Raw genomic sequence first — 21,866 nt, forward strand, 5'->3', positions numbered from 1 at the left:
CAACTTTCCATTGGGTTAGAATGTTATGTATTGCCTTAGAAACTTGTGACTGCCTTGAACTATGGTCAACTGCTTGCTCCTTCAAAATCTCATGGCCTTTGAGGCTGATGTTTATCTGAGTAATAAATTGTTTTTAGCTTGACAGTTGTCCCATCGCTTCTGTAAGGTGTTGATAATAGACAGCAACAGGAGGAACAAAAAACCAACAACCAAAACCAGCCTGTTCTCACCCATCAAGTAATTTCCTTTTGGTGTAGTTACACCCACAACAAGCAGGGGACGCTGTTGCCTCAGTCGAGGCAGAGAGGCTGCAGTGACGTCCCCGCGGCTCCAGAGGGCGCTGCTGGTTCCCAGCGAGGCGGAGGGGCCACAATGGCTCCTGTGCGGCTCCAGGGGCGCTTGGAGTGGGCTTGGAAACCTCTGGAGGTGGTTTGCAAAGAGCCAGTCTTATAATACATATTTTTCACACCAAAGATGTGGCAAAGGGACTAAACTGTGGGAGGATCTCCAGAGCAGTGGGCTGGAGCCGTGGAGGTGGGCCGACCCAGGGTGGAGAGCTAAATTGTAGAAATGTCCCTGCAGGAGCCAAATGTGGTCTGTAGCATACACGACCCCCATCCTCAACTGCTGAGCCAAAAAATGGCTATAAACCATCCCCCCACATCCCAGACAGAGTCCTGGACTCCATCCCAAAACATGTCATGGTGTTAAGCCACAAGAGTAAAGCCAATCCTGGAGCAGAGACCCTGAATGGAGCAGAACTTCTGCTGTCACACCCCCTCCCGCAGTGCCACTCCCTGTCCCCTCTCTGTCCAGTGAGCTGGAGTCACTCCCAGCTGTGACACTCCTGAACACAAAGGAGACACACATCAGTCCAAATCAATGCTTTAATTAGCAGAGCCTGCAGGGGATGAGGCTGAAGCAGCCCTTCAGCAGCTCTCCAGGAGGGCTTGGCCCTCCCATTGCCAGCGGGGTTTTAGCACCTGCACAGCAAAAGCCCCCACAGCTCCCTGGGGCAGAGCCAGCTGGTGCCACTTCTCCAGAGCACGGCTCTGGTGCCACCAGCCTGCCTGGGCAGCACCAGCACTGCCCCGAGGGCTGCTGCAGAAGGTGCTGGCAGACAGGATTCTCCACATGGGACACTCCAAAGGCTTTTGCTCAGCAGTGAGGCCAAGGGCAGGAGCAGCTCTGGCTAGGGCTGAGGGCTGGAGGGAAGGGCAGCAGCCCCAGGCACCTGAGTAGGAGCGGCTGCCCTGGACAGAGACAGAGCACCTCTGAGACAGGGAGTGAAAGCACTGCCTGAGCCTCAGGACAGTCGTGTCACTGCTTTCCTGAGAACAGATTCACAGCAGCTCCTGCTGGGAGAACGGCCTCAGTTGATGCAGGAGGCTGCAATGAGGGAGAGAAGGATGACACCCAAAAGCCAAGCAGCCCAGCTTGCAGCCAGCGTGGAGCTGCCCTCAGGTCCCACAGGCCTTTCTCCGAGTGGGACAGCTCCTTCCTGCAAGAAAGCTGCCTTTGGGGCACTGTCCCTTCTTGTCTCACAGCAGCTGAATCCAAGGATTGCTTTGAGACCTGTCCTTTGCCCTGTCCCTGCCCTTGGGCTCAGGATGGCCACAAGGCCAATTGCCCCAAGGAGTTGGTTTGGTTTAGCTCTTGGATGAAACTGAGGGAAATGTTTATGGCAAGAAGGCAAGAGGATTCTGGCTTTTCCATGAAGCAAGGGAATTGCTGAGCGATGGGTGCAGTAATGTGCCTTAATTCACCAAATTTAGGAGCAATTGGATACCATTGTCTTTATTAGACTTGAGAGCGCCATCACTGTAACTGCATTTTGTGGAGAGCCTGGTACAAAGTTGTCCTACTGCAAAGCCGTTGTGGTTCTTCCTCCCTGAGGATGTGGCCTAAGGCTTCTCCAACTCGGACAGTACATCCTGCTTGGTAATTCTCTGCCATGCCTCCGGGATTTCTCCTTTGCCCTGAAATTTCCCATTGTGCAAAGCTTCCAGCTGTGTCCTGAAATGAGACACAAACCATTTCCAGTATGCCTGCATGGATGAATCAGGAAGAATGTTCCAAGTGGAAACAGGAGGTCCAGCATTACGGTATGTTTTGTAAGGGATCCATGGGCCACCATGAAATCTGAATCTGCAGTCACTTGCAACAAGGCTGGAACAAATATCAATGGTCAGTTCATGTGTATTATACTCGATGCCAGCGGAAACTTCCCACCATGTGGCTCCCATCAAAGCTCGTGGGCGATGGAAGACCACCTGATGATCTCCGCCATGTTTCTGCATGGTGTTTGTGCAGACAGCCCCACAAAAAGGACACTGCTCCCAGCAACCTGAAAAATGCTCTGCCAGGATGGTGTGAGACTGGCTTGAAAACAAGCTCAGGTCAGCTCCAGCCAATTCTTCCATGAGCCTTTCCTTCAGGTCATCCAGAGCTTTTGTCATGGCACTGCTCAGGAACTCAATGTCTGTGACCTCCTGGTGCTCAATGCCCTTCAGCTCACTTCTGGGCAAGCTGAGCACTTCTGTCAGTTCTCTGCAAAATTCATCCAACCAGAGAGAGACTTTGTCTCCTCTGTCTTTTCTGTCTTTGACAATTTGGGTTGATAAAGAAACAGCTGACAGGATGTTTCGATAGAGATTATTAAAGGAGGAATCTAGAAACATCCTCAGCCTCCTACTCCCATCTAAACAGTGACTCTTAACTCGTGTCTCAATGTAACTCTGATAAAACTGTTTTGGAGACATAAGGTACTGCTTGAAATACTCAAATTTTTCCTGTTCTGCCAGATATCTCAGGATGCAAACTTCCAGATTGGCTCTGCTGCCTTGGAAATCTGGGGATTTCTGCATGTCCTCAGCAATGTCTTTAGCTGTCCTCTCATAGAGTGCCTGGCGAAGAGCTGGGGCAATCTTGTGACAAAGGAAACCAGCAAAAGTTGTGACAGAAGTGGCTCCTTGGCAGGAAATCTGGAAACATTGGAAGAAATCTTCTCTCTTGCTGCTCAGGTAGACAACTGGGTCATTTGCCTTTCGGAATGCTTTGTGCATGGCTTTAAACCTTTCAGCTGCCATTGTACAAAGATATAGAGACAAATCCATGCTGTACTCTCTCTTAAATGTACAGGTTGCATTGCTGGGGACAGAGTTCACACCTTTCTGTACTTCATTGAGTATTTCATGAATAAAATTTTGACTGTAATCGCGTTTCTCCTCTTCCTTCTTAGCAATATTTGCCTTAACACATGCTATGATGTTGTCAGTGATATGCTGAAATTTCATCATATCAGCATTGGAAATGCTCCGGAAATCTGGGATAACGCCAAAAATCCTTTTCTTCATGATATGTTTCTCAGGATCTAAGGAAAATCCTCTGCCTTTGGGAAGTGACATGATCTGTTTATGGATACCTGGCTCCTTAAAGTGTTCTACAAGGACATCTTCGATTTGTGCTGTGATATCTACCCGTTCCAGAGGACGAACAGCACGGGAGACTTCGGCAATCCACTGGTTCCAGACAAGAGTAAAGTTGTCCTCCAGTTCTCTCTCACTGAGGCTCTTCCCTTTCAGAGTCACAGCCAGCTCCCGACTCCTTTTCAGGAGCTCATCTTCATAGTCCAACTTCCTTGCATCCAGTTTCCTCTGCTCCTTCTGTAGCTCAATAAGATCCTCACATTTCTTTTTTGTTTCATGAAGAAGAGTCTCTTTTAGTTCTTTCAGCTTCAGCTCTGTGCCTGATTTCCACTGGACCAATGTCTCATGGTCTTTGTCTTCCCCGAAATACGTTTCCACTTCTTTCTCAATGGCATCACTTGTCTCTTGCACCAGCCCTTCAAGGTGTTCTCTGGTGACATTCTGCATGTCTCCATTCCGAATTTTGTTGACCAGTCTCATCTGTACATCTAAGATGTGACTCCTCAGCCTCCAGGTCCACTGACTAAAGGCACTTTCCAGTCTCCTGTACACAGCAATCTCCAGGGAATTCTTGAAGCTGAAAACAAAGTTTTCATTCAGCAAAGCATTCCAGAGGTCACCAATACGATCTTTCAGGCTTGAGAACCTCAAAATGCTGCGCTGTGACTGCTTCTTGGCGGATTGGAGGATTTTGCTCTTGAGTTGCTGGACATTCTGGCTGTAGTTGGGGTTGGGTGGTGCCATTGGGGGGTTTCCTTCCCACAGGTGAGCAAAGTAGTGAATGTGGGTGTTCACCTCAAAGCCAATGACATCGCTGAAGGAGGAGACATCACAGAATTCCTGCTGAGCAGCTACCACGGTCATTTCATCCAGCTTTTCCTGCAAACGCCTTTGTCCTTCCATGTTCTGTTCCTTGGCAGTTGCTTCTCCCACGTTTTGGTGGACAAAGAGGCAGCTTGGGGAAAGATTGACTTTCTTCATCCTCAGGAAAGCCTGCACAGCGATCTGGAGAACATCCTGCATTTCTGATGGATTTTCTCCAAAGATATTGATCACAGTCAAGTTGCCAACACCAATGACAAAGGTGGCCAGCTCGTTGTCATGGTTCAGGGACTGTTTATTTGCCATCTCGATGGCACGAAGTCCCTCTGTGTCAACCACCAGCACAAAATCAAAGCCCAAGTCTTGCTGCAGCTCCTCGCCCACTGGGATGAGCTGCATGAAGGCTCCGCGGGTGCATCTCCCTGCACTGACGTTGAACTGCAGACCAAACATGGCATTCAGCAGGGTGGACTTGCCTGTGCTCTGGATGCCGAGCACGGAGAGCACAAACACTCGTTTGTCCCCCAGCCTCTTAATTAAGTTGTCAAAGATTGCTCCTACCCAGCGCAAGGGCAGGTAAGAAGCGTCCCCATCCATTAGCTCCACGGGGTACCCCGAAGCCATGAGATCTACTGCAATTTCTGGAAGTTTGACAAAACTCTCATTCTCATTCTTTGTCTTCTTTAATTGCAGAGCTTCATAAATCTGCCCTACCTCTCTCAGAAGATGTTCCAGGCTGATAGATGAATCATTGATTTCATCATAGATGGCATCCAAGCGACTGGGCAAGTCATCATTGCCACTGGGTTTTTCCTTGCTTTTCTTTCTTGACAGGATTTCAGACCATAACTTGTGATAGTCTCTCCTAAGTTCTTCAAGACGACCAAAGGACACTTCATGCATAAAGACCTTCATCCAGTGCAGGAAGTATTTCTTGGTATCTGCTGGCTGGGCTTGGAGAAAGCCAAGGAATGATTTCATCAGTGCGTTGAGAGGGAAAGCTTGGTCAAGTTGCTTTTGTCTTATTGCTTTCTTCTCATATTCAATTTGGCTGCGGTGATGCTCAATGCTCTTGTTCCTCTTCTCCTGCAAGCGAGTGAGTTCTTTGTCCTTTTGGCACCACTGGTACCACAGTTTTCCTTGAAGTGGCAGCAGCCGGGATTTGATCTCAGACAGCTTCTCTTTCTCCAGAAGCTCCACCAGCTCCTTTGCCTTTGCTTTGGCTGTCACACACGCATCTCGATCTGCATCCACTATGAATCCATGCTGGCGAGCTTTGTCCATGCAAGCCTCCAGGCTGAAACATGGATTAGACTCTTCCAGGATATCCCCAATTGTCTTGGTCAGCTCCTCCATCAGTTCTGCTTCATTCCTGTTCTTGATCCCTATTGTTACGGTTTTGCTTGCTTGTCCAGCTGCAACGTTCTCTTTTTCTGTGAGAAGACAAACCAAAGGCCTTTGTGACTGCCACAGGTCCTGCAGAAGCTTTTTCCCCCTGTTGTCCATGTGCTCCCAGTCAGACACAAGAGCCACGTTGACGGCAGATATCTCCTGCAGGAACTGCAGCTGTGCTCCGTGATCCCTGGCATCTCCATGCAGGTTACAGAAAGCCACGCAGTGCTCAAAGGTGTCATCCGTGCTTCCACGGGGGCAGTACCAGGAGATCTCCACCAGCCCTTCCATCAGCAAACGCTCTCTGGTGCTGCCTTTGCAGTTTCGGTGGAAGAAAGTGTCATGTTTGTGTTTGCTGAGCAGAGCATTGAGGAGCTGGGACTTGGAAGAGGAGGCTGAGCTGCCAATGCGGATGAAGGACACGATGGGTGTCTGGGCCTGAAACATGAGTTTGTTGTTGTAACTCTTTGTTTGGGCCTGCTTTCCTGACTTGTCCACCTCTTTCCAGCTTCTTTGGATTTGGCTGAGGGCGTAGAGTGGGAACTCGATGCGTGAAGTGCTCGGGTTGGGCACCAGCAGAGGCAGTGCCAGTTGGCAGAACGCCAGCTTGGTTGCCAGGGTCTGTCTCAGGAAGTCATCAGCACAATGGAAAATGGCCATCTGCAGGTCCATGGGGTGCACATGGCTGTCCCTGCTTGCATGTTTAGGAGCTGCTTGCATCAGCTTATCAAGAAAGTTTTCAAAGGAGTCTGATTGTTGTTTTTCTTGCTCTCTGGTTTGTGGCAGGGCGGCAAGTTTTTGGTTGCTGTCATCCCAGCAAGTCAGGTACCTCACCTGGTAATCCACGGTTAACAGCTTTTGCAAGAAGTATAATGGCAGTTCCTTGTCCTGGCTGGGCTGGCTCTTCTGTAGTGCTGTATTGCAGATGGTGTGGAAATATCCTGTCCCCATTTTCCTTGGATAGTGATTTTCCAGTCCAAGGCGCTTGAGCAACTTCAAGAACTCCTGGTTTGCAATGGCTTCATTTTCTTTGGATTTGCTGCTTTCTGACTTGGACTGGGACTGACTGGGGGCTTCAGGTGTTGGAAAAGTGTCTTCCAGGTCTCTGAGTATGTTCTGCATCCTCTGTTCATCCCATTTGTCATCCAAGCACCCACTGATCAAGGAGTCCAAGTCCCGTTCCAGCCTCTCCCAGTCTTCGTCTCCACTGTGCCTTTGGAGGAGATTCTTTATCTGTGTGGACCACAAGCCCTTCATGTGATCTTCCATGAAAACTAAACGCTCCCTCTTCTGCTCAAGGGACAGCTCTTGACTTTCAGGTGTCACAGTCAGACCCGTCAGCAGGATGAAGGCCTCAGCTCTGTCGGCATCTTGCTCCGTCAAGTTCACATACTCCGCATGTGCCGCTTCCATTTCCTTGGCCATGTACTGAATTTCTGGGTGTCCAAGGAGGTGCTGGAAAGTGCGGCTTTCCACCTGGTACCCTATGCTGGTGGCAATCAAGAGCACCAACAGCTCCATGTCCTTCTGAGCCTGTTCCTGGAGAGACTGGAGTAAGGAATAAATGGCCAGGCTGCTGGTCAGGGTGGCTTCTATCTTTGCTTCATGAACATCAGAAGCAGAGCTTCCTGGTGCGTAGGTGACAGCATGGATGTGCTCCTGCATTTGCTGCAGCGTTTTGATGAGCTCTGGAAGCTCAGAGACTTTGGGAGGTCTGGGAATTGGGTGCTCAGTCTGGAAGACCCATTGCATAATGAAGGAAGCCTCAGGGAAGTCCTTGACAGAGTAGATATGAGGATTCAGGAGACTCCTCAATATTGCCTTGATAGTGGTGGTGTTTTCTGGAGGTGACTCCTGGCAGCTCCGTACAGTGTTCACCAGGAAGCCCTGCAAGGCTTTGTCTGACAGGCACACGTTGATCCACACACTGGGGTTTTTGGTTTTTGCACTCAGATCATCTTTTAGCTTCATCAGCATGAGCAGCTTCTCTTCATCCATCGTCACCTCCCAGGCCTTCACAGTCTCCATGAAATCTCTGGCCTCTTGCACTGCACTGCCCAGTTCCTCTCCAAAAACGGTGCCAACGCTCTGATTTGTCAGCTCTTTGTACCCAGCCCTGAGGGCTCTGCTCATCTGATCTACGGATTTAAAATCCTTGCAGTGATTGCACAGGATGATGTCCCACACTGGGATCAGCTCAAAGCCACGGTCGATAACGCACCACGTTGTGTTATCAGACACGAGCCCCGTTTTCCACTGAGGAAGGGAAGCTGTGTCTGCTGGGCCCCCTGTGTTGACTACGCAGAGCTGAATTGCTGTATGAGAACTCTCTCTGGCTCTCCCCAGGACAGAAGCCTGTGAGCTGGATTTGGAAACATCCAGGGTCCCTTCTACACTGGCCCCAAAGCCACCCCAGCTGGCCCCAACAAAGCTGTTCAGTGCTTCAGACGTTTGTCGCTTCACCTCTTCCCTCTGCTCGGCTTGGAATCCTTCTGTAGACGCCTTCCACCAGAATATCCCCCCAAAGTGGATAGGACCCTGGTTTATGTGGGATCCAAACCTGCTGAAGAAGCTCTCACACATCTTCACCAAGGTCGAGTTGTTTTCTTCGTGACTGAAGCTCAAAAGCTGCTCCATGTCTTGCAGCTCCCTCAGAGCCGCATCCGAGAGGCGAAGCTGATGCCTTTGGAAGTAGCAGGAGGCCAGAGGGATGTATTGGTACTTGGTGGTGCAAAAGTAGCTCTGCTCAGAGTGAGACTGGTCGGTGTCCTGCGACTGCAAGGAGCTGCTGTCATCTACACTCCCTCCCAGATTAATCCCCCAGAATGAGGATTTGGCAGAAACGCTCATGCTGAACCCCAGCTGCTCCATGGACTTGGTGAAAGTGGATTCTGCTGCAGAGGAGGAGAACTCCTTCTTCTCAAGCAGCGATCCTTGCTCAGGACCGGCAAGCTGGAATCCCTCAGGAACCCTGAGGAGCTGCTCTCGCTTTGCCAGCACATCTTCAGGTCTGCTGGTTCTGTAGATGCCCTGCAGGGCCAGTCCCCCCGATGCCCGCCTCAGCACCTCTGTGTCAGGGATGTTCTTCCCACTGCCTGCTGACAGCTCCTGCTGCTCCAGCTGCTTCTGGATGCTCTCCAGCACATCTGCCAAGGGTTTCTTTGGTGCTGGCCAGAACTCTTTGGGAATCTCCATGGCTTCCCACAGTGTCTCTGCTTTCTCCCTCAGAACATCCTGGCTGTGACTGTGGCTGTTGAGCATTTCTGTCAGATCCTTCAGAGCTTGTTTGGCCACTTCTTGTCTTTGCTTTGCTTTCTCTGAGTTCTGCTTTTGCATTTCCCCGCACGTTTTGTCATGTGTTATTTTCAGGAGTCTCTGGAGTGCCTTTTTCTCCCAGGGGTGCCGTACCTCACATTCCAGCTTGAGGTAATCTTTATATTCCAGATGTTGCAGGGCTTCTCTGCACTTGATTCCCAGGATCTGTGTCACTTTGGGCAGCCAGCATCCAGCATCCAGTCCTTCCTTCTGGAATTCCTCTGCCAGGAGCTGTGTCTTTGCATCCTCCTCCTGTCCATCCTCCTGTGAAGCCATGGCTGTGGAGGAAGAACAGAGACTTTTCCTAAGGTGTTTTCAGAGGCCCCAGGCTCCTGGGAGAGGCTCTGCAGCAGCTGCAGTCCTGGGGATTGCTCCCAGCTGGCTACTGGAGCCCGTCCTGGGATGGCACAAGAGCCAGCGTCTCCTTCCCAGCAGCCTGGATGTGCCTGTTGCTTTCCTGTTTGCAGGATCAACCCTGAAGCTGTGTGTGTTCCAGAGACTACACAAACACAATGAGACACAAACACAGACACAGAGATGCAGAAACAGCGGCACAGACACAGAGACACACAGAGACACACACAGACGCAGACACACAGACAAACACAGACGCACACAGACTCACTCAGCCACACAACCTGCCCTGGACAAGGTGCTGCCATCACCCACATCCTCCCAGCAGAACTCCTCCATCCACGAGTGCAGACAGCCGGGGCCATTCCTGGCTCCCTGGAGCACTGGCACAGCCCCTCTGCCCATCCAACAGCCCTGCCTGCATCCTGCACCCTCTGCCCAGCCCACGGCTGCCCTGCTCGCTGCCTGGCCCAGCCTGCTGCTCCCAGCACCCGGAGGCAGTGCTCACACACTCCCTCCATGGCACCCCACACTCCCCAGACACACTCCCCCCATGCCCCCAGGGGCTCTGAGCTGTGCTCCTGCTCCAGCTGCCAGCGCAGCCCCTCCCTTGCCCCTGTCTGGCCTCTTCCCAGGAGCTGCTTCCTGGCACCCTCAGGGGCCCACCCCAGTGCAGGGGAAAATCCACCTTGTCCCTGCCCGCAGCTGTGCCTGGGACATCCTGGTGGCCCATCAGAAGTGACTGGAGACTTTGGGAGCCAAATCAGAGACTTACTCTATGTGATCTGCTGCTTGTTATCACAGAGGGTCTCGTCAGGCAAGTGCCCATTGGTGGCCATTTAGGCCACAGCCGCTACGGAGCCCCTAAATATAAAAATCTCTGGTGATAGAAGGCAACATGTTCTGGAAACTTTCAATCCTGGCCTTGAGGTAAGCCGACTTCAGGGTACTCAGGGGCGAGTTACACTCGGCCCCTGGAAAATGGTTCTGAAAGTTGCTGGAATTCATCAGTGCTGGTCCCTTTTGTTTGAAAAAACCCTGAAGGAGAAGTCAGTCATGGATCATAACCAGCACAGCCTCAGGAGGAGGAAGTCCTTCTTGTCACACTGAATTTCGTTTTGTTATAGAGCAGTAATGAGATGGTTGGCTCTCACTATTAAGGGGTGAACATTATGTGTATTTTAAGAGAAGTTTCATAGATGTATAATTATGTTACTCTAATATGTGTCCTGTCCCACTCCCCGTGTGGTATCACAGGATGGTCTTGGCAGTCGGGGCATTTGGGGAGGGTTGGCTTGTTCCTATAGCAACACCTGACCTCCAGTCAAGATGGAAGAAAGTGATCTCTACCACTAGGCAGCAAGGAAGGGGTCGACTGACAAGATTCTAGGAGGCTCTAGAGATATAAAAGGGAGAGCATCCATTTTGAAAAGGAGCACGTGGTTGGTAGTCATGGAGACTCCCAGTGTTGAAAACCTTTTCCTTATTCATCCTTTGTTGCAATTTTTATTAAGGTTTAATAAACCTTTGAAATTTTAAAAGTGACCAGTTTTTTCTCACAATGGTCTCTTATCTGGAATAAAAACTTCATCTTTGTGGCTGTAGGAGATTTCAAAAGAGAAGCACACCCTGACACAATTTTGGCAGCTTGGTCAAGTTCTCCTGCGACTACCAGTGAGTACAAGTATCCCCCAGGGACAGTGGAAGACTAAATAACGAAAAAGAAGAAGGGGACAAAACACCAGATGAAAACTGTGAGTATTTGCATGTGTGTGAGAGTCAGAGTGTGTGCTTCGAGTGCATGTGAGAGTTACAGGACTCAGGGATGCTTGAGAGCTGCTGGGGTGTGCCAGGTTGAGAGTCACTGGACTTGGAGGGCTTGAGTACACCTGGGGGGTGCCAGATTGAGAGTTACTGGACTCAGGGGTGCTAAAAACACCTGGGAGAGCCAGCTTGAGAGCTGCCAGACTTAGGGGTGCTCAGGAACATGTGGGGGGCCAGGTTGAGAGCTACCAGACTTGGGGGTCATCTGACCAAGCTTATGGAAGTGGTAGGATTCCATATAGGGCTCTGTCTAGTGCAGTGGCTTGGGAAGTGCTTGGGGAGGAGACTGAGTCTGGTGTGCAGCTCATGTATAATTTTCTGAGCCAGCCAAGGCTGGAATCACAGGGGGGTAGATTGGCTGCTGAGTGGGGAGAGGGGCGGAGCAGCCACTTGCTGCAATGGGAGTGGGGCAGAGACACCACTCACTGATCTGGAAGCAGAGCCACAGCTTGCTGAGTGGGGAGAGGGGTGGAGCCACCACTTGCCAAGTTTATCAGGGAGTAGGACAAAGACTCCACTTGCTGAGCTGGGACTGGGGTGGGGTCACCACTCACTGAGTGAAGAGCGGGGCAGATACTGGGCTGTACTGGCTTCCCTGTAATACCTGCTGGGACCAGAACATCAAGCTGAGGAGAAGAGAAATGGCAGGGACCAATCCAGTGATACGGAGACCTCTGGATCATAGGCGAAGTTTTTTCTTTTTTGGAAGAGAGATAAAGTTTTTTTTCTCTTTTTTCCTTCCTTCTCTTCCTTGTTTCCTCCCTCTCCTCTTTTGTCCACTCCCTGACACTGACAACCATTCTAGCTGTAGAGCAAGCAGTTCTAAGGTTCGGCTCTCTGTTTTGAGAGGAAGCTATTCCCCACTCATAGCACCACACTGCCTCTGATCTAGCAGTGGACTCCAGTGCAGTGTCAGTTGGCATCCAGTATGAGGCCTCCCCTCAGGTCCCAGACCCATGAAGAGATTGTGTGCTTCTCTGTGGATTGCAATAAAAGCCTTTGGCCATCAGTATCCCAGTTGTATCCCAGGTTTCTGCCTGACAGTGCTCCTGGGGGTGGAAATGAGAATCCTTAAAGCACTGAGAACCATCTCTGGGAGCGAAAATTCATCTGCAGTGCCTCTGTCAGGTCGAGACTAAAGGTGAGTATCCCTCAGTGGAGAGGGATCTTTAGGTAGGGAAGGGTATTTTGACCCCAGGAACCTAAAAGCCACGTTGTGTAGTTGGCTGTGGAATATACCCTATCCTTTGGGATAGTCTCCTGGACCCTTTTTTTTAGTTAGTTGTTTTCACGTTTTGCTGTGAGTGGAGTTAGAGGTTGCTATGTGGACTGGGAATCTAAAATGGGTGCTAGGTTATCCATGTGTTATGGAGGGGCTTGAGAGCTGGCCTGCAAGCAAAGCTGAGTTAATAGAAGAAATAACAATTGATGATTTTCGAGTGTATCCATAGCAAGGAAGAAGACAAGGCCATCAGCATGGAAACCGATTAGAAAAAATACATGAAAAATTTTGTAACCTAGACTACGTGCATAAGTAGATGTGTATACATGCCTTATTAAATTTCTGTAAAACTTTTGCCAATTATATTGACGCTAATTGCTTTGCACCTATAAATATAATAAGGTTTTGTGATGTAGGTAATGACTAAAGATCATGCTTTGTTAAGAGTATATAAGCTGGAGAACATGCAGAATAAAAATATTGTTCTTCTTGGACCCTGATCACATCTGTGCGTCACGTCTGTCCTAATGGTGACATCTGGTGACCCCGATGTGATGGAACTGCCGGGCAAGGGGCAGTGAGGTCAGAGCCCAGCAAAGCTGAGAGCAGCAGAGTGCAGCTGCCAGTCCAGACCTGATTTTGACACCTGGAGAAAAGGTGAGCCACTAGGAACAACAGGAAATAATTTAACAAGCAAAGAACAGATCATTTTATCTACGTGGAAGTCTTCGTTAAAAAAAAAAAAGAGTTAAAACAACAGACTATGCTCTGCGTAGTATTTTAATATGGGCAAAGTCTCAAAATTTCAAGACTGATGTAACTACTGCTTTTAGTATTAGAGCTTAGAAAGAAGCTGGAGAAACACTCTGGGATGTAATTCAGAATGGAGATAAAGCAATTGCAGATCCATCTCCTACTTGGACGTTGCTTTATACCATCTTAAAGGAGTGGAAAGCGGAGCAAGATGAAAAAGACTTGGAAGAAGTAGAAAGAGAATTGGAGGAGGAACTTGAAGTTGCTGAGGAGCAGCAGAGGGGAGAAGCTCAGCCTGAGAGTTCTGCTGGAGTTTTTTCTGCGGAGACTGTTGCTAAGTCTGTTGCTACAGAAAATGAGCAACAAGTTGATAATGCTTCTTTGTGCTTGTCTACAAAAAGCTTTAAATCCATGTACCCCTCTGCTATACAGCAATTAGCTGACCTTAATGTTAAATCTAACTTTGAGTCTTCGGCACAACAACTGGCTAAGATGACCTTAAAAAAGAAACAAATTGAGCCATCTGCTCCTTCGCTTGCTCCTAATTATGAGCCAAACAAACAAAGGAAAGTATTAATTCTTTCTTCTCCTTTGTCTTCTGATGCTAATAGTGACAATGAAAAAATTAGAGATTAAAAAGTCTGAATTAATGCATACTTCTGTTTGCTGTAAAACTGATAATAGAAATAAGCTTAATGTTTTAAAACCTCTGCCTTCTGATTATGGTATTGTAACAGTTTGTCAGTTTTTTTGGTGTTGAGAATATGTTAAAAGGAAAGCAGTTGAGACAGGAGACTGAAATTTAGTAAAAAAAAATAAGCCCACCAAAAGGCTCGTATGCTGTTGATATAGATGTCATTAATGGTAAAATAGCTTTTCCTGTGTTTAAAGCAATTCCTAATTCAAGACAAAATTATAGTCATGAGGTTTTTGCATAGAAAGTTGTGCAAGACCTTCAGTCTAAAGTAGCTAAATTTGGTATTAATTCTGCTAAAGTAATGCAATAAATTCTTATTACTAATACAGATTTGCTGTCTCCTTATGATGATATTGTGCATTTGGCTACAGTTTGTTTCAATCAGTACTGTATAGAATATCTCAAAACAATTTAAAGCAATTAGCTGAGCAAACAGCTTTAAATAATATGCAACTACCTCAGCAAAACCCTCGTCATGCTGTAAGAGTTGATATTTTGCTTAGTCAAGGGCCTTTTTCTAATCCAGATTTACAAGTATGGTGAAATCCTCTAGTTTTAACACAAGCTCAACAATTAAGTGGGAGTGCTATAACTAAAACAATGGAAATAGCAGCTCCAAAACCAGAATATGTCACTACAGGACAAAGTCTTAAAGAGCCTTTTCTGCAATTTGTAGAAAAAAATTGCTACAGCAATTAAAAAAACAAGTAGAGGATGAAAATTTAAGGCAAATTCTAAACAAGCAGTTAGTGAGAGATAATGCAAACAAAGATTGCCATAAAATTATTGTAGCGCTGCCAGAAAATCCCTGTGTCCCTAAGATGGTCACAGCATATTCAAAATTGGCACAGTTCAACATAAAATGACTGCATTAGCAGCAGATCTAAGGCCTCCACTAAAATGTTTTTCCTGCAGAGAACAAAGTCATTTACGATCACAGTGTTCTAAAAATGTTGAAAAAGTGAGGTCTAAAATGAATTTTACTTATAATCAATGTAGTAAAAATAAGCACTTTGCAAAACAATGTAAATCAAAATACCCTGCAAAAAAAACAATTATTACAAAAAAATTAGAAAAAAACTGCGAAGGGGCGCATATGGACACAAATACCTCAGCAACCACAAGCCCTCCCACGATCACACTTTGTTCAGAGTATATAAGCTGGAGAACACGCAGAATAAAAATATTTTTCTTCTTGGGCCCTGATCCCGTGTGTATGTCATGTCCGAACTAACAGTGACAACAAGGGTTCATCTGTGAAAGTAATGCGGTCATAGCTCAAGACATTTGTTTGGACACAGAGCAAAATATCTGTCACACTGAAATTCATCCTAATGAGACTTCTGAAACAGTGTTTATATTCATAGGCAATGGGTGTGCATGCTTTAGAACTGCTTGTGATATTGTATTCGCAGCAAACATATTGGATACTAAAAATCATTCCAATTTTTGTGCTTGTATTTTTACCAAAATTGCAGGATGTGATTTTTCTTTTGAAGCTCCAGTTACCTCTGACTACTTTTTACAATCCAACTACACACTGATTCCCAAAGTGATGCCTACTCCCATTGGAATGAGCCTCACTTTGGTAAGGCAATAGTCGCTCCATCAGGACTTAATCAAAATTTTGAAAAGATCAAGGAAAATGGACAGAAAATCCTGGTAACTGTTCATCACAATGTGAGACAAATACACCATGTCATGGAAAGAGTAAAGAAACACGTCAAGCACAGGTGGTAGGATACTCTTTTTGGGTGGTCACCTACTGCCACAAGTGTCCTGAACAGTATGTGTCATCCCATCATTATCCTTTTGATTCTAGTTTTGATTTGTTTTATTTTATCAGCAATCTTATTCATTAGGAATTGGAGAATGATGAAACGGTTAAAGACTGACCTCTATAATTAATGCACACAACTTAGCTGATGTCCTCTTCACTGTGGACATCCCCAAGACTGTAGACACAAGGAGATTATAAATTAGAGTGCATGTTTTGAAATAATTCTCAATTTCCTTTTACGATTTGTGAAAATTAGTTTTGATTTTTAGTGAAATGTTTTGAAAAAAAAATTTAAAATAATACTTATTGTATTTGTTTATTGCTTTATTGATTCTGATTTTTTGATTATTTAAAAAATTGTTTTAAAAAGAATATTGTTTGAATTTATATTAATTATATTTGTTTGTTTTTTCCCTCTTTCTACATTTTCTTTTGCTTCTTTTCTCTCTCTCTCTCTCTCTCTCTTTCTCTCTCTGACATACTGTCTCTGTTTTCCAGTTCAACTGTTCAACGAGTCCTGAAGACTTCACAAGGACCCTATGGAACTCTACTGATGAAGATCCCTTGAAAACTGTCGTGAGTCACCGGGTAGTGTGAGACATGGTCTGGAGTTCCCCTCATTTCCTCACAACTGTCCCAAGGACAGACATCGGGACCCTGTTCAGATTCTGACCTGCCAGTGGTGGATGAAGGCCAAATAATCCCGAGGACCCTGAGCAGAGTTCTGGCCTGCCAAATGATTTTTTGCAGCTTTGTCTACAGTGACTGCTTCTGGCAGGGCCTGCCAAGGGGACGCCATGCCCTATATGCTGGCACCTGTTTCATGACAATAGCTTGAGAATTTCCCCACCTCTTGGCCTGGTTGGACTTTCTGGGGTTACATTTGGTGGTCTTTCCATGGAAGATTCCTCAAGGACTGAGACATGAAACCCCTTTATGGAAAATCATCCCCCTCCCAAGAACTGAGACCAAAACCCCTAACATGGGAAAGGTGTTGGGGGGAGCTGACCTGACCAAAGCGAGATGTTTGCCTGCAGGTGTGGCCTTTGGACCAAGAAGACAATGGTTCTCGCCTACTGCTGAGAACATGGACTGTCTGTACCCATCTTCAATGGCTTCTTTCCCCCTCAGAAATTTCAATAGACTTATTCTTTCTTGTATCTGTTCCCCTTCAAAAGTTTCGAGATCTGTTCCCCCCTCTCAGTAATGGATTATAATAGAGCCTTGAGTTAACCAGGTTTTTTGAGATCTCTCCGACATGACAGGCAGATTCCTTTGGCTGGACTACAATGGAATTTTTGTCTATGTTTGGTAGCTCCATTCCTGTCTCTCTCTTTCTCCCTCTTCTTTTCTATTCTTTTCCTTTCCCTAATTCCTTTAACACATTTGCTGTGGCCATTCAATAAAGGTGGATTTGTTTTGATTGATGCTGCAATCCCCTTTCTGTGTTGGTTTTTGCACTCTGAGATCAGTAAAACGAACCATTGCGACTCCCTGCTCCTAGAGTGGATTGTGACACAATGGGGGGAACCATAAATTCCTTAGGAAGACCACTAATTGGCACAGACTTACTCACTCAAGACTGTGTGAAATATCTGCATTTAGAGAAGAATAGAGACGCAAGGAAAAAAAGAAGGGAGGAGGGGGTATACATCAGAAGGGGATCTGTGTCAGGCATTTCGGGAAGTCTATACAATTCAAGTTCCTCAGTCAATGGGGAAAGAGAGAGGGAAATGCAGCTGGAAAATTAGGATAAAAAGGAGGCTGCGTCCCCTAGAAGTTTTGAGAGACCCCAGGGGAAATTCCGCATGGCCTCTCCCTTTATTGGAACAAAGTTACAGGACTCTGTCTCATTTTGGACATACACCTCTGGTGTTTGTGGATCAATTTTCTTGAGAACACAGTAATACAACTCTGAGAATTGTGCCAGTATCAATTCACTTGGATACTGGAGAGATCTATTTAATGCACCAACCCTTTCCTAGCATTCATCATCTATCCCACCAAGGCCACAAAGACTGTTACCAGTGCAGGAATAAATCCCAGGGACTTGGAGTCAGGTAGAGATTTGAGGGCTCCTGCACCTTTCCAGAGCCTTCAGGGGCAGCTTTCCCTCAGGAATCCCTGCAGATTTGGGCAATGTGTGCAAGGCCTGTGGGCTCTGATTCCCCTCACCCACCTCACAGCAGATGCTCCCGTTGCTCCCAGCCTTGGCTTCCCAGCAGACACCAGCAGCCGAGGGCCCCAGCTCAGGGGACACAGAACAGCAGCAGCAGGCCGGGGGTACACGGTGGGTGTGGAGAAAAATATGGGAACCCCTTGGGAACTTAGGACAAAGAACACCAGGAAGGAAAGGCCCAAAATCCTAAAGGAGAAGAGCAGACAGTCAGCACAAGGCAACCCATGAGCATGGCAGATTCATTCCAGGGAGAACTGCAGGCCAACCCTTCTTCTCCACTGGAAGTTGACCAGGCAACAAAGACTCCTCAGGGCTCTTCTGGGGAGGTGACCAGAGCAGGGTTTCACCTGGGACCTACATCCATGTTCCCCCACCAGAAGCAACCTGGACATGCTGGAGAGGTGGGACAGAGCGAAGCCCCTGAGGGTCACCAAGGCCAAGTGCAGGTGCTGCCCCTGGGTCTGGGCAATTCCAGGCCCAGACACAAGCTGGGAAGAGAATGGATTGAGAGCAGCCCTGAGGAGAAGGACTTGGGGGTGCTGATGGGTGAGAGGCTGTGCAGGGAACATCTGTGCTCTGGGGGCAGCAGACAAGGTGAGGAGGGGGCAGAGCCAGGGGAACAGCACTGCCAGTGGGGCAGCAGGGCCCTGTCCCACCACTGCCCACATCACGCAGCTGCTGCTGGGGGGAAGCTCAGGGCCCCAGAGCGGGGGAGAAGCAGCGCTGGGCTTGGATCCCAGCAGGCCCTGAGCCCCCCCAGCAGCTCGTGTGCTCCCACCAGCAGGATGGGGACAGGAGGGGACATCAGGAACAGGAAAAGCCCCTGGCTCGAGATAAGGACAGTTCAGCAGCAGAGGAAAGCTGGGTGTGCTGGCAGAGCACAGGAGGGATTTCAGACACCAATTGTTTTCTTTGCTCATGTGAAAAGTGCATATTATATGGCTCTACATAGACATTTACTACATGCATTATGTTGTATTGATTAGTAGTGCTGTATTAATATTTTAATTGTATAGTAAATGTAGTTTTGTAGTTAAAATGTAACTTTTGTAGTTAAAACATAATCTATGTATGTGGGATTTGTTTTTTAAGAAAGGAATGAGGTACTCGCATCAGATAGTAGCCACAGGACACCTAAATCTTTCAGAGAAAATTAATTTATTGCTCCCTTATCAGAAGAAACTAACTTCTTCCTACCACACTTAGTCTTGAAGATGCTGTCAGGATTAAGAGGACGAAGTTGACACTGACCAGACAGAATTCTTGGTTTGAATGGAATTTATGCATCATGTAAGAGATGTATGAATATGCAACCCGCTATTACTTTTAAGGGTTAATCCTCTGTTAATGTGTGTCCTTTTTTGGGCTTATTTTGCCCAGAAAAAGGTACCCAGACCATCTGTCACTCTTTGTTTTTATAGTCTCATATTGTCTGAATCCCAATTGTTCAAATTTTTATTACTCTGCTTATATTACTATTTTTATAACCATTTTATCACTATGAAATTTTTAACATTCTAAAAACAAGTGATTGGCATTGTTCACAGGCACATGTCCAGCTGCTCCCTCGGCAGCAGAGCCTCAGTGCAGGACGGCTGCTCAGGATGGGAAGCGCTGGCTCAGGGTCACTGCTGGAGCTTGTCCCAGCCCTGTGCTCTCCCACATTCTCTCTCACGGGAGCACTGGGAGGACTGGTTACAGGCTCAGGAGTCAGAGGCTGCCCTGGACAACATTAACTCCAACCCAGCCGCAGCCTGAACCTGCCCCCAGGCACCCTTGGCTGTCCCTGCACGGCTTCCCAGTGCTACAGGAATAGGAGGAAAGCCCCATGTGACTGTGTCAGTGCCCGCAGAGAGACACTGAGCACATTCAGGGAATAACGCGGTACCGAGCTCCTCCTTGGAAGCAAAAGAGAAAGCAGCAAGGCTGGCAGCAGGACCTGCCATAGGAATGTCTGCACCCCGTTTCACAGGAACAGCCCCCCGAGAGTGTTTTCCGCAGCCCTGCCCCAGGGAAAGGGGCTCTGGGAACACTGCTGCCTTTGTGGGGCTGTCCCAGAGACAGGAGCGCTCGGGTGGTGATGCTTAGAGCGTAAGAGAGGAGCATCCCACCCTCCCTGCAGGGGCAGGAAAAGGAATGATCCCCCCGGCTCCTGCCTTCAGGGGAGCGCAGCCATCCGGCCCCACCGCGGGGCTGGGGGTGCCCGGGCCGGGCAGGGTCGGCCCCGCCTGCGGGGAGCGTTTCCCGGCCGGGCACGGGCTGGCGGCAGGGAAGGGGCTCCGCTCGCCATCTGTGCCCGGCCAGCCCCGCTGCCGGCTCTCGGGACAGCCTGTGCGCCTCTGCAGCCTTCCCTGTGCCCCTCCATCCCCGCATCCCTCCTCCTTCCCCCGCCGCTCCGCTCCCACCGCTCTGAGCCCGGGGCCCTCCCAGCTCAGCTCCCGCAGCGCACACGGCTCCCCCGAGCTGCCCAAAGCGGTGCCAGCAAAGGCGGCTTCCTGCAGCCCACGCTCGGAGCGCACAGCGCCCGCCCGCTGCCCTCAGCCCCCTCTGCTCCTGCCCTGCCATCTCCCCAGCCCTGGCAAAGCACAGGGAACAGGAGGCAGGAGAGCAACAAGATCCCGCTCCCGGCTGCTCCCGGCTCCCAGCCCCGCAGCTCATCCCCATCCCCATTCCCCATCTCCACCTCCATCCCCATCCCCATCCCCATCCCCATCCCCATCCCCATCCCCATCCCCATCCCCATCCCCTACCTTCTCCCTCAGGTCCCTGCAGCTCCCAGACTGGGAGAAGCCCATCCCAGCCCCCTTTTATCCAGCACTGGTTCTACGATGGGTGGCTGGTTCGCATCTCTGTTCCAGAGCCAGCGGGGTAATTCCTAGAAATCAGGCTTTTTACAGTAGCAAAGTGGTGAAAGTAATACCATCCTTTTGGAGTCAGATGACTGAACTATGGTTCAAATTTCACACCAGCTGTGGTGTGAGTTGGCTCAGAGTCAACAATGTTGCAGGAGTGACTGTTGTAGACTCTGACACTTAACTCTTGTGCTGACTGCTGGTAATAATATTGTAAACTGTGATAGTTGGATACACATACATGTAAAAAACAGAAGGCAGAGTCTTTGGAGAAAGGCCTGAAGGGGCAGGACAAGGGGGAATGGCTTTCCACTGCCAGAGGGCAGGCATAGATGGGATATTGAGAAGGAATTCTTCCCTGGGAGATTTGTGAGGAGCTGAGACAGAATTTCCAGAGAAGCAGTGGCTGCCCCATTCCAAGACAGGGACATCTTCCACTGTCCCAGCTTGCTCCAGGCACCGTCCAACCTGGCCTTCCTTGGACACCTCTCCAGTAGAGGAAGCAAAGCAGGAACAGGGCCTGGCTGCAGCTTTCTTGGCAGGGGACACCCCACATCTGGCAGTAAACAGAGCACTGGGGTTTGCACTGGACATTCAACACCCAACCAGAGCAGAGTGCCTGGATTGCTTTTCCCTTGGCATGTGGACACACAAATCCTGCTCCATGGCCTCAAAACAAGCATTGGAGTTTGGATACTGAAACCTCCTGCCTGATAGGACCAGCGTTCACCTGCCCCAGACTGACAAGTCACAAGTGCTGGAGCAGACACAGCTGGCATTTGTCCGGCCTCAGGGGAAGCCTCAGCAGCTGCCAGGCAGGGCTGGGACACATCACCTACAGAGTATGGAGCTTCTGCATGAAGCTCTTCTGCTTCTGCTCTGTCAGCTCCAGGGACACCAGCTCCTCTCCAAGGACAGGCTCCTTCCCTGTTGGGGACACGCTGCCTCCTGCACAATCCCCCAAATCCACTTGTTCTCCTCCAAATCAATGGTGTGTGGCCACAGAGCTTCTGCCAGTCACAGCTCAAATGCTGAGGCACAGCCAGGGACTGGCACAGGGTGCCCAGAGGAGCTGTGGCTGTCCTTCTATCCCTGGAAGTGTTCCAGACCACGTTGGACTGGGCTTGGAGCAACCTGGGACAGTGGAAGGTGTCCCTGCCTGTAGCAGCGTGGTGGTTTAGATGGTGGATACTGCTGGCTATTTCCCATTGAGCATCTCCTGTGGAAAGGCCACTTGGGGAGGCATTC

General features: G+C 48.8%; 1 protein-coding gene across 1 annotated transcript; it reads right to left on the bottom strand.

Moving 5' to 3' along the window:
• Positions 1-1,904: 1,904 nt before the first annotated feature.
• Positions 1,905-17,833, bottom strand: LOC128948682 (interferon-induced very large GTPase 1-like). Its single transcript, XM_054293452.1, has 2 exons — positions 17,767-17,833; positions 1,905-9,235 (listed from the first exon to the last, which is right to left on the bottom strand). Exon 2 carries the CDS (start codon positions 9,231-9,233, stop codon positions 1,905-1,907), a length of 7,329 nt encoding a protein of 2,442 aa, XP_054149427.1. The 5' UTR covers positions 9,234-9,235; positions 17,767-17,833.
• Between the last annotated feature and the right edge of the window lie 4,033 nt (positions 17,834-21,866).

The sequence above is a fragment of the Melozone crissalis genome, unplaced genomic scaffold (assembly GCF_028551555.1).
Source record: "Melozone crissalis strain CALT ecotype California unplaced genomic scaffold, PUWL_Pcris_2 ptg000150l_1, whole genome shotgun sequence".
Classification (NCBI taxonomy): Eukaryota; Metazoa; Chordata; class Aves; order Passeriformes; family Passerellidae; genus Melozone; species Melozone crissalis.